Below are 12,582 nucleotides of genomic sequence, written 5' to 3'. Positions count from 1 at the left end.
CGCGACTAACCACATTGTGCGCCCCGCTCTTTGGCGCCACACGCGCTTCACCCCCTACCGTTACCGTTTCTACACTCCACTGACCGACTCGCATCAGCAGCACTGCATGCATAGCTCTCAGCGCGGCGCGTTTCATCCCCTGATGCGGCAAACAGTCCCGTAATCTCTCAGGGACAAAGTCTCCGGTTTACACGATGAAGCTATGGAACGTTATGGGTGCATCGCTGTTTCTTCTCGGAATAAGTTTTCCTACGGGTAAGTGCGTTTTGCTATGCTGCTTGACTTGACGAGAAGTCAATAACTTCGGCAGCGTGCATTGCTGCTTGTAACTTAAGAGACTGTTACGGTCTCCCCATAGACTGTTTAATTCAGGTTTCACGAAGTATACCTTTTTAAATCAGGTAAACGTTACTTTTGTGTTTTGACAAATCCTCCATTCTATTGTTTTTAACGAGTGATGAGCACAGGCCCCCGCTGCGGTGGTCCCGTTGAAACAGAGCTAGCTTGGTTAGACGCATCTGTGTGCCTGAATCCCCAAAAGCCTTCCCGCTGTTTCTTCAAGATGTAAAAATGGCTACCTGATAGCTGTTCTCACGGCAAGCTGTTCCACCATCTCTCCTCTCCACATCAACCCCTCCTTATTCCCCCCATCTGGGGATCAGGCTCACAGTGTGTTTGGACAGAACCACATTGGTTGAGGGAACACACATGCACAATCAGATTTCTTTCATGCAGGACCTTTTGCAGTGGTTCATCTTGTCATCCATGTCACGTTAGACATGGTTAGGGTTAGTTATCTTACACTGATGTCATCGATGACCTCTGACCCTGGAGAGGGTAGAGGGGCTGAGAGGCAGACGAGGAACAAACAGCTGGGATGAAGGGAAGCATGAACTGAGAGAGAGAGAAAGCAGAGAGGGAGGGGAACAGTTCAAGTCTAGTCTAATTTATTTCTATAGCACCAGCTATATTGTTCGTGTGGTTTTAATGGAGCACTAATGAACAGTCTCAGAGCCAGGATTATGAGTTGATGTAAATCTCGTTTCTCTGAAGTAGAGAGAGGGAAAGGAGGCTGAGGCAACAGCGTGCTGTGTCGTTGTTTAAACATATCGACATCCCTCTGACTGTGTGAGTGGAAGAGAGATTGAGCAGTACATGTTCGACTGCAGAAGAGAGATTGAGCAGTACATGTTCGACTGCAGAAGAGAGATTGAGCAGTACATGTTAGACTGCAGAAGAAAGATTGAGCAGTACATTTCACACTGCAGAAGAGAGATTGAGCAGTACATTTCACACTGCAGAAGAGAGATTGAGCAGTACATGTCACACTGCAGAACAGATTGATTAGTACATGTCAAACTGCAGAAGAGAGATTGAGCAGTACATGTCAAACTGCAGAAGAGAGATTGAGCAGTACATGTTCGACTGCAGAAGAGAGATTGAGCAGTACATGTTCGACTGCAGAAGAGAGATTGAGCAGTACATGTTAGACTGCAGAAGAAAGATTGAGCAGTACATTTCACACTGCAGAAGAGAGATTGAGCAGTACATTTCACACTGCAGAAGAGAGATTGAGCAGTACATGTCAAACTGCAGAAGAGAGATTGAGCAGTACATGTTCGACTGCAGAAGAGAGATTGAGCAGTACATGTTCGACTGCAGAAGAGAGATTGAGCAGTACATGTTCGACTGCAAAAGAGAGATTGAGCAGTACATGTCAGACTGCAGCTGCGGTTGGATTATCTCTGTCGTCAGACTGACAGACTACAAGGGTCATACTCTCGCCTGAAGTACTATGGGATTGTCTGTTGTAATCCACACAGCCTTTAAAATACCGCCCCCCTCCATGAATTTATTTAAACACACACTCTCTTACACACACACACACGCAGTCTCACACACACAAATCCTTTAGCTGTCCACCCTGCGGTGTGTTTGGTAAACAGTGACGTGTGAGTGTGACAGGAGTGTTCCCTCTTGTCAGCGGGGGGGGGGGGGGGGGGGGGAGGCAGCGGGGGGGGGGGGGGGGGGGGGGGGGGGGGGCGAGCGGGGGGGGGGGCAGCGAGGGGGGGGGGGGGTCAGTAAGAGCCAGCTGGCGTCTTCAGGCCCCTCCAGGCCCAACAGCCAGGCCTCTCCTCCAGATTAATGAATGCTGAGGGGGAAAACGCTGACTACACACACCTTCATGCCCCTTCAAACACTCTAAACAACACGAGGGAAGTAGCTCTCGGGCAGAGTGTGGGGTTGAAGAACAGCAGCTCTCAGGCAGAGTGTGGGGTTGAAGAACAGCAGCTCTCAGGCAGAGTGTGGGGTTGAAGAACAGCAGCTCTCAGGCAGAGTGTGGGGTTGAAGAACAGCAGCTCTCAGGCAGAGTGTGGGGTTGAAGAACAGGGTTCAGAGTCACGGCTGGATAGCAGCTTGATGGCTGTGGCACACTGGATTTGGAGGAGGAGAATCGGTTGGGCGTGCACTGACTGACACGCACACTCACACACACACTCTCACAGTCACACACGCACGCACGCACACACACTCTCTCTCTCTCTCTCTCTCACACACACACACTTTAAGGGCTGTCGTTTGTCAGTTTTATATGTGCAGGTGTAAATCTTTTGGTCTAATGCCTCGGTGTGTCTAGGCCGACGTGCTAAAAGGGATGCTACTGTTTTTATCAGCCCACAGAGCAGGCGGGTGACAGAGTCATAAAGTAGACCTGATACACAATACGCTAGGCCCCGGAACGGGAAGGTAAACACCCTCACTCTCTTCATGTTCTTAACAGCAATTGTACATGTGAGCTGCTAGTTGGGTTGAAACAAAGTTCTGTAGACCTAAGGCTTTCCATCTCCTTCACTGTTCCTAATTACCTTTTATCTTATCGCTCTCTTTCTCTCACTGTCCTCCCTCTGCTAGCTCCCTTGTCTCTCTCTTCTGTGCGTTTGATAATTACCTTCAGCTGCCTGTCCCTCTACTGCTCTGCTAGTCTCTCTGCAGTCACTCCTAGCCCTCCCTCCCTCCCGCACCAACTCTACCTCACCTCTATCCGTCAGTCCCAGTCTACCTCCCTCACTTTAACCCACGTCTAGAGACGAAACTAGAACGCAAATTAAGATTACCGTTATCGAAAAAATAAACGGTAAATTCGATCGAATCTTTCCGAGGCAACAAGGATATGTTTGTATTCTCGCGGAGACGAAGGAGACTGAGAGGCGTGTGGATCTCACCGGGGGATTTACTTCTCAGAGAGGACGTTGTCTGATTAGTTAACAGTTCAAGGTGACTTTTAGGTTAATTGAGCTGGGACAATGTGTTTTTATTTTGTCTTTCTGTCGGGAATTTCGAGTGCAGGTCAAATTCTGGAGCTGGAACTGTTGAATGGAGACAAACTTTGTGTATGATAAGAGAAGGGGTGATTTATGTGTTGCCAAATGTATTTTTATTTTTATCGGTCTCTATTTCTCTCTCTACTCTTTCTCCATCTATCTGTGTATTTATCTCTCTTCACTCTAATCTCTTTCTCTCTTTCTCTCCTCTCTCCCTGGCAGTTTGTTTGGGTGCTCACGGGAGATATGCTCAGAAGCTGTTGACTGATCTGTTTTCTAACTACACTAACGCTCTCCGCCCGGTGGAAGATACGGACCACATCATCAATGTCACCCTGCAGATCACTCTCTCGCAGATCATCGACATGGTAACAACGAAATATATTTTTGTATTTTATTACATGATCCCAATTTTTTTTTTTTACTTTTTTTGTAAACTTTTTTTCGTAAATGTTTTTGGAGAATATTTAATCAACCTTTAAAAACGATATTTTTTTCAACCTTTCGAAAGAAAATTTAAAACTTTCCACATTCACTTTGTTTCTAAATAATGTATTCAACCTTTCCAAACTTTCTTTTCAAAATGTTTTTTTCAAAAGTATTTTTCAACCATTTTACAACCTTTCTAAACTTAAAGTATCAAGTACTAATCAATGATGCAAACGTGTCTTCCTGTGTTTGTGGGGTGGCAGGATGAGAGGAACCAGATCCTGACCACCTACCTGTGGATCCGTCAGGTGTGGACAGACGCCTACCTGAAGTGGAAGAAGGAGGACTATGATGGACTCGATACCATCCGCATACCTAGTAGTTATGTCTGGAGGCCTGATATAGTCCTATACAACAGGTAGGTCTGGCTGCTATTGGGATTCATCATGTCTTCCTGCACTGGTTGGATATTTGCATCATCTTCCTCCTCATCCTCAACTTCTTCCGTGTTTGTTTCCATGGTAACAGCTGGACACTCCCAGGAGAAGGGGGGGGGGGGGGCGGGGGTCTCCCAGGGGTTGCCCAGGCAACCGGGGGTGCGCTCTGGTTGCTCGTCACTAAATCTCCATCAGTCATGGGGTCTACTGTAGTGTTGTGACTGGGTCTGCTAATAAGTCTGCTCTCTGCCACTTCTCAACATTCTCTTCTCAATTAGGTTTCCCGGAAAAGTTGATGAAGCTGTCTGCCCCACTCCTCTCTGTTTCTCATGTCGCTGTCATGGTTTCCGCTCAACATCCTCCCTCCGTCCCTCCCTCCCTCTCTGTACCCCCACCCCCCCGTTCCCCTACGCCCACCCCGCCCACCCTCCTTTCCCCCTCCTCAGTGCCGATGACCAGTTCTCCAGCTCCATGGAGACCAACGTGGTGATCAGCAGTGAGGGCCAGGTCATGTGGGATCAGCCGGCCATCAGTAAGAGTTCCTGCTCAGTGGACGTGTCCTTCTTCCCCTTCGACTCCCAGCAGTGCCGGCTCACCTTCGGCTCCTGGACGCACAACGGCAACCAGATGGACCTGGTCAACGCCCTGGACAGCGCCGACCTGGCCGACTTTGTCCCCAACGTGGAGTGGGAGGTCAGAGGTCGTCTCTGGGTCGTTGGAAAGATAGTCAAACTTTGTATTATGAGATGGGTATAGCTCACACATATACATTTAGTCATTTAGCAAACGCTCTTATCCAGAGCGACTTACAGTAAGTACAGGGACATTCCCCCTGAGGCAAGTAAGGTGAAGTGCCTTGCCCAAGGACACAATGTCATTTTACACGGCCGGAAATCGAACCTTCAGGGTATGGCTCTCACAGATTTGAAGAACTCTCTTGGACACCTCCCTTCATCCCTGGATGTCCTGACCTCCTCCCCCCCCCCCCCCCCCCCCTGCAGGTTCTGGGCATGCCGGCAAAGAAGAATGTGATCCTATACGGATGCTGCTCCGATCCCTACCCTGACATCACCTACACACTGCACCTGAAGAGACGTGCCTCCTTCTACATCTTCAACCTGCTGATCCCCTGCATGATGATCTCCTTCCTGGCCCCGCTGGGCTTCTACCTTCCGGCCGACTCCGGGGAGAAGGTGTCCCTGGGTGTTACCGTGCTGCTGGCACTCACCGTGTTCCAGCTGCTGGTGGCCGAGAGCATGCCCCCCTCGGAGAGCGTCCCGCTCATAGGTGAGGGGGGGTGGAGTGGGGTGATGGTAGCCAGGCTGGGTTAGTGGGGCTGGGTGTGACCAGGCTTCAGGACAGGTGACAGGTGTGACCAGGCTTCAGGACAGGTGACAGGTGTGACCAGGCTTCAGGACAGGTGACAGATGTGACCAGGCTTCAGGACAGGTGACAGGTGTGACCAGGCCTCAGGACAGGTGACAGGTGTGGAGGTCCACAAGGCCTGACTTAGTAAAGGTTTCCGGCCGTGAAGGTCGTGTTCTTTCATTTGGCCATTTGAAAGTCTTCAGCTTCAACACTAAGTGAGATTGGCAGGCAAGGGCTCCCCTGGGAACCCTGAACATCTCTCTCTCCTCCCTCCAGTTGAAGGCAGTCGATGTGTAAATATTTTATAAGCCTTACTCAGCACAGCATCTCCAGCACCATAGGACTCCTGCTGTATCACTGTTGCACAGCCAGGCCACACAACAGATTTCTATCCACTATGCAAAAGGCTTCAAGGCTTTATAAATATTGAATAAACAGTGAAATACATTCCCAGTAAATAACAGCGAGGCATCATACAGGAGGCTTGGTATTATGTCAAACAGAAACTCATATGTGGATGGCAGAGTCCATCTGCTGTCGCTGTTTGTGCGTGTATGGCGTCGAGCCCAACTGTAAATCCTGTGTTGAGGGATAATGGTGATGTGATAGTGAGGAGACCAGCTGATCGATAACACCTGTCTGCTTGATTTACTGTGCCGCAATCACGACTCCAACAACCAATACCCTGTCTTCTCTCAGGAGCAGGCGAAGCTTGTTTGTTCAAGTTTACACACAGTCTTTCAGTTGGTTTCAAAGATCCTATGATTTCTGCCCCCCTGTCCCCTCCTCATCCTCCCCCTCCTCCTCTTCCTCCCCCTCCTCTTCCACCCCCTCCTCCCCCCCCTCCTCCTCAGGAAAGTACTACATTGCCACCATGACCATGATCACGGCCTCCACAGCGCTCACCATCTTCATCATGAACATCCACCACTGTGGCCCGGAGGCCCGGCCCGTGCCGGAGTGGGCGCGCCGCTTCATCCTCCACCACCTGGCGCGGATCTGCTTCGTCTACGAGGTGGGAGAGAACTGCCTGAGCACCGTGCCCAGGAAGCGGGCCGAGACGGAGGGCGCGCCCCCGCCCGACCCCGCTCCGCCCAGGGGAACCAGCTGGGACATCAACGGGCAGGCCTGGGGGGGGCAGGGGGGAAGAGGAGGGGAGGAGGAGGGGGGAGGGGAAGGGCTGAAGACACAGGATGAGAAAGAGGGGTTGAGGCAGAGGGGCGAGAAAGGGACTCTCCCCCATTCAGGCTACAGCGACTGGAGAGAGGACTTGTTTGTGAGTATAGACCATGGTGAGGAGGAGGGGGCTGGGGGAGGAGGTGGGAGAGGGGGAGGAGGTGGAGGCTGGAGGGGAGTTTCCTGTGGTCCAGAGAGAGGGAGGGATGCTGCAGGGTGTGGGGTGTCTGGGGACAGGAGGAGGGATGTGGTGCTGATGGCCCAGTGTGTGTGTCAGCACCCCGCCTTGCGCAGGAACGTGGAGTACATCGCCAACTGCTACCACGACCAGCGGGCCACGCAGAGACGCATCGGAGAGTGGAGGAAGGTGTCCAAGGTGCTGGACCGCATGTTCATGTGGCTCTTCTTCATCATGGTCTTCCTCATGAGCCTGCTCATCATGGGAAAGGCAATCTGAGGGTGAGGGAGCAGGCGTAGTTGCCCTTAACCGCTGACCCAGGGTCAGATATCGGGTCATCCCCAGGCTCTGAGGCCGGGACTAGGATCTGCATGATCTGATCCCAGGTCTGTGCATAAGGACAACGCCACAACCTTTTCCGTAAACTCTGCCGACCAAAGGCAGTCATGGTTACGGAGCAATTTGAATTTTGTGACCAGTGAGAGGACTTTGATGACCTGTGAAATAGAGCCAAAACGATCCTTCTGGCCATATATGCACAAGTACAGTACACTACACAGTACACTACACAGTACAGTACAGTACAGTACAGTACAGTACAGTACAGTACAGTACAGTACAGTACACTACACTACACTACACTACACTACACTACACTACACTACACTACACAGTACACTACACTACCCAGTACAGTACACTACACAGTACAGTACACTACACAGTACAGTACAATTTCACACACAATCCCAATAAACACACATGTTTGTATTGATATTCTTGTGGAGACTCACAACAAAGTCCCCCACAAAAAAATCCTGAACTTCTGAGGAGAAAGAAAAAATCTCCAAAAAATGTCTTACTGATAGCTAATAACTAATAGCTTACTATTCACCAGGGGACTTTGGTTCCACAACGATAGTTGAACCACTCCCCCCCAAACACTCACACACAATCACATTTAAAGTGTAATCACACACACAATCACACACACACAATCACATTTGAAGTGTTATGACACACACAATCTCACACACACAATCACATTTGAAGTGTAATGACACACACAATCACACACACAATCACATTTAAAGTGTCACGAGAGCAGTTTGTCATGTTTTATAGGTTTTGTACTGCTCTTTGTCATTTTATAGAGTTATGTAATCATCTCCACTGGACTGTGTCGTTGAACAAGTGTACTTTTTAGGGAACTCCTGAGCTCTGCAAGCCCACAGCATGAGAACCACGGCACTGCAGCAGGGAGCTCGTCTGTTAGTGCTCACGTGCACTAACACAGCGAACAACTGGGCCGTGCATAAGATTGATCGGCCTTGTGTTAACCATTTGTCTTGTAACACATCTAAAACGCATCCAAAATGTATGTTGCGTATGTGCCACACCAATAAATGTAATTCAATATTTCATACTTACAAAAAAGTTTTATTATTTTATTTGTTACACTTTTAACAGGGTTTGGGCATCACTGTGGAAGAATATAATTAAATACAAGTATTCCGACCTTGCAGGATTCTGAGGACATGAAGCAATCCAATGCCCTCTTCACATCATTAGTTCTGTCTCTGAGAATGAATTGAAAAAGCAATTGAACGACTGAGATTTAAACCCAGTTCCCTGGTGCTGAGTAATCTGTTCCACACACACAAACACACACAAACACACACACACACACAGTCACACTAATCCTCATGTCCATCTTTCACAAAGTGGACTACTACACTATCAGATTGCGGGTTGGAGGTTTGTAAAGTGTTTATAAGGCTGGCTTTCTTTCCACATCCACATGCCTGTTGTCTGCACCATTACAACACCAGTGCTCTATTACATCAGAATCAGAAAGGGATTTATTCTCCATGAAAGTTTGCACAGACAAGGAATTTACTTTGGCAGGAAGGTGCATACAATTAACATATAGGAACTTAAAATTTAAATATGTGGACTATCTATACTAAGGGTACATAGGGTACATAAACTAGCCGTACTGAGTGGAATTAGAATGAAACAAAATGCACAATAAAATTAAATATAAGTTGTCCTGTAAATATAAATAACCCTTGGCCTTGTTGAAGAGGCCAACAGCGGAAGGGAAAAAACTGTTTTTGTGGCGTGAAGTACCGCAGCCATATCACCCTTAGGCACTACAAGACGACTACAACATTGACACATTTCATTGTAAAACCCTCTCTTAACATGTCAGAGATATAAGATGCACTAGCAACAGTTGATTAGTACTGTTTTTATTTAACTGTGTTGTTATTATCTTCCTGTAGAGATCTAACAAGCCTCCAAATGCATCAACAGTTTCTCCCTGAAGATGTGTAATAGGACTGTTTAACTTTCACTACTTTACTAATTAGAGTTTAAGTGTGTGTGTTTGTGTGGAGGGGTGGGTGGAGTTCATAATGAGTCCTAAGGGTAAGTTTGTTTGGGCCCAACAAACATCCTACTTACAACCTTTTCCACAATAACACACCTCACAGAAAGGACTAGCCTAAACTGCTGTAACATTTTTAACATGCAGTGTGGTTGACAAAGCGTTTCCGAACATGCCTTATAGCGGGGTCACACAGTCACAAAGTGGTGTGTTTCCACATGAGTATGTGTGTTTCTGACTGGGTTATGTCTGTGCCATACAAGCATGGGTTTGCGTGTGTGTGTGTGTGTGTGTGTGTGTGTGTGTGTGTGTGTGTGTGTGTGTGTGTGTGTGTGTGTGTGTGTGTGTGTCTCTGTTGATAGTGCTGTAGGTGTTGGGCCTAATTGCTCATAATGTGAGAGGAACACCTCAGGGATCCAGCTTGCAGTCTCTGAAGTGATAGGTTAATAGGACAGTTTCAACATAAACACTCTTTACTGCCTAATTAAAAACCCATTAGAGATCATAGGCTGCTCATGACCTGTCTAGCACACACGCACACACACACATCCGCAAACACACACACACACACACATCCACAAACACACACATCCGCAAACACACACATCCACAAACACTTAGAATAAATATTGAGTCATCCTAATGAGCTCGCCTCCACCTCACTGTCCCTCTAACCTTTCCCAATTAGCAGTAAAATGCATTTGAGGCCTACTGAGGTCTATAGAGGTTCATATGTGCTCTATTGAAGCCCGGTGCCTGCTCTTCTCAAAGACAACAGCTGCCTCTGGATGCTGTCCAAGTGGCTGTCCAGCACATTTGATGAAGTTCATGATAAATCATACCATGGTGGCTTTGAGAAGTCGTTGGCCCTGTAAGTGCTCTTCATTTTTGCACCTTTATTGAAAAAGGGTTTTTAGTCATTCAGACACTCTTGAAGGGAGAAACTTGACCTTGAGGATTCCTCTGAGTTTCTGCTGACTCTGTCAGTGTGCTGGACAGAGTCAGACCGCTGGGAAGTCCACCGATTACCTCAGCTCTAATATGATGAGCCAGAACCACCACCACCCCATAGTCTCACATCTGTCAGTTTGTTAACTCACTCTTGTGTCTCTGTCTGTTGATCTGTCTCTCTCCATCACACCTGTTTTTAAAATGTTTTACAATGTGACATGTTTGCTTAACCAGGCTCAAAATATTAAAATGATATCATTCACTCGTGTACAAACACACATATCATCACAACACCAATCCCAAAACACAATTGAACTAGATTCAGGTTTTCATAATTATCATGTGTGATAGTGTAAATCCAGCCGGAGTTCATTTGTAATACGTCATTACGAACTCAACAACATCCACTGCAAAAAAATGGGTTGGTCTACAAAGACCAATAGCTACCTGACTTCCCTTTAAATGTGCGTCCCTGAGACACAGCATCTGAGCTCTCACTGAGAGCATACAGCACACTGCCAAGGAAGACATTTCATTTTGCTCAGTTCTCATTCACACACAAACCACAAACACTTACTCACTTTGCTTTCTTCTTCCTTCCTGTGTGATCCTGGAGGCATGAACAGCACCCAGGTCCCGGTCGCTTACTTCATCATCCAAGGTCTGGACAGTCTGGGAGACATACAGACCGCCCTGTTTGTCATCTTTCTGGTGGCCTATATCATCATCCTTGGAGGCAACAGCATGATCATCTTCCTGGTATGCACACAGAAGATGATATTTATGAACAAGATATTGCTAAGAAGCTTTGACGGAGACATGTTTGACATTATCATTTTTGTCTGTTTTTACTTTAGTCTGTATTCGCTATCTAAACAGTGTTTTCTGCCTTGAATTATTTATGGAAAGGGGAAAATAATGTATTTACAGTATGCATACTGTTTTGATGTCGACATTAATCCAGGGCATCTTGGTCGAATATTACGTGTCCTCGTGTGGTACACATCTTAATTTCTGTCCCGTCTTCCTAGGTGCGGACCGACCCTAAACTCAACTCCCCCATGTACTTCTTCCTGCACAACCTGTCTTTCGTGGACATAGTCTACGCCTCAGTAACCTTTCCCAGCTTGCTGTCGGGGTTCCTGACTGAAAACAAAACCACCTCCGTCCCAGCCTGCTTCCTGCAGATGTACTTCTACATCCAGATGGGGGTAACCGGCCGCGGTCTGCTGACCGTCATGGCGTACGACCGCTACGTGGCGATCTGCGACCCCCTGCGCTACACCGCCACCATGACGGGCACCGTGCGCGTCCTCCTCGTCCTCGGGGCGTGGACGTTCGCTGCCGGCTGCACCCTCCCCGCAGTGACCATGGCGACCCAGCGGTTCTACTGCGGTCCCAACGTGGTGTTCCACTTGTGGTGTGACCCGTCGTCCGTCCGGGTGCTGGTGTGCGGGAACACGAGTATGGACAGCCTGGTGTCTCTGAGTTCGGCCCTGGTGGCTCTGATCGGAACTGCGGTGCTCATCCTCGCGTCTTACGTCATGATTGGGGTGGCTGTTGCCAAGATGGCGGCGGCTCAGCGATGGAAGGCATTCACCACCTGTGCTGCTCACCTGACGGTGGTGCTCCTCTCCTACATAACAGCCTTCTTCGTCTACATCTCCTACCGCGTGGGAAACTTGTCACCAGAGGTGGGTGACTATTTTTTCCAGTCGGGCCTCTTGTCTGCACGTAAACAGCCCCTGGCCGACAGGATTGGCTTGAGGTGTGAGGTTTTTTTTGTGTTTATTTCCAGGCTGCATATTAACACCTGTGTTGATGTTGTAGGTGCGAATGATTGTGGCCATGAGTTACTCAGCTATGACGCCTTTACTGAACCCCATCATCTACAGCCTGAGGAACAAAGAGCTGAGAGATGCTGTCAGGAGATCCTTGTGCAGACTCAGAACTGTCACACCGAAGAGCTTCAGAACTCTCAACACCCTCTCCTGACTGTGACACGACAGGTTAACCCCCAACACGTTCCTTATTGACCTAACAGCACAACCTAACCTGGCTAACTTACTCTTACCCATTTAAGGATCAGATTCATTCTGTATTCTGTCTTTTTATCATGCCCAGCAGATGTCAGTGTTGCATCAATAATATGAAAGTCTTGAATTTGAGACGTTTTTGGTCATGAAAGTCAGACATTGATTTTATTAGCAGACACGCCATGTTGTACACTGTTGAACCTATTTATTCAATTGTGTGGATGATATTGTTGCAAATCACTGTGGCTGACAAGTTCCAGAAACCTGTCCTGAACTCTGTTATCTTCATCAA

General features: G+C 48.1%; 2 protein-coding genes across 2 annotated transcripts; both read left to right on the top strand.

The window, feature by feature from the left end:
• Positions 1 to 192: 192 nt before the first annotated feature.
• LOC124468094 (neuronal acetylcholine receptor subunit alpha-10-like) lies at positions 193 to 7,190 on the top strand. Its single transcript, XM_047020673.1, has 7 exons — positions 193 to 255; positions 3,546 to 3,691; positions 4,016 to 4,170; positions 4,636 to 4,882; positions 5,191 to 5,476; positions 6,412 to 6,670; positions 6,992 to 7,190. The coding sequence occupies exons 1-7, from the start codon at positions 195 to 197 to the stop codon at positions 7,188 to 7,190; spliced, it is 1,353 nt and encodes a 450-aa protein (XP_046876629.1). The 5' UTR covers positions 193 to 194.
• Positions 7,191 to 10,872: 3,682 nt separating this feature from the next.
• On the top strand, positions 10,873 to 12,582 carry LOC124468253 (olfactory receptor 5AN1-like). The gene is made up of 3 exons (XM_047020913.1): positions 10,873 to 11,013; positions 11,286 to 11,948; positions 12,085 to 12,582. The coding sequence occupies exons 1-3, from the start codon at positions 10,873 to 10,875 to the stop codon at positions 12,247 to 12,249; spliced, it is 969 nt and encodes a 322-aa protein (XP_046876869.1). The 3' UTR covers positions 12,250 to 12,582.

The sequence above is a fragment of the Hypomesus transpacificus genome, chromosome 5, assembly GCF_021917145.1.
Source record: "Hypomesus transpacificus isolate Combined female chromosome 5, fHypTra1, whole genome shotgun sequence".
In the NCBI taxonomy this organism is placed as follows: domain Eukaryota; kingdom Metazoa; phylum Chordata; class Actinopteri; order Osmeriformes; family Osmeridae; genus Hypomesus; species Hypomesus transpacificus.
This window is presented reverse-complemented; position numbering and strand designations above follow the sequence as displayed.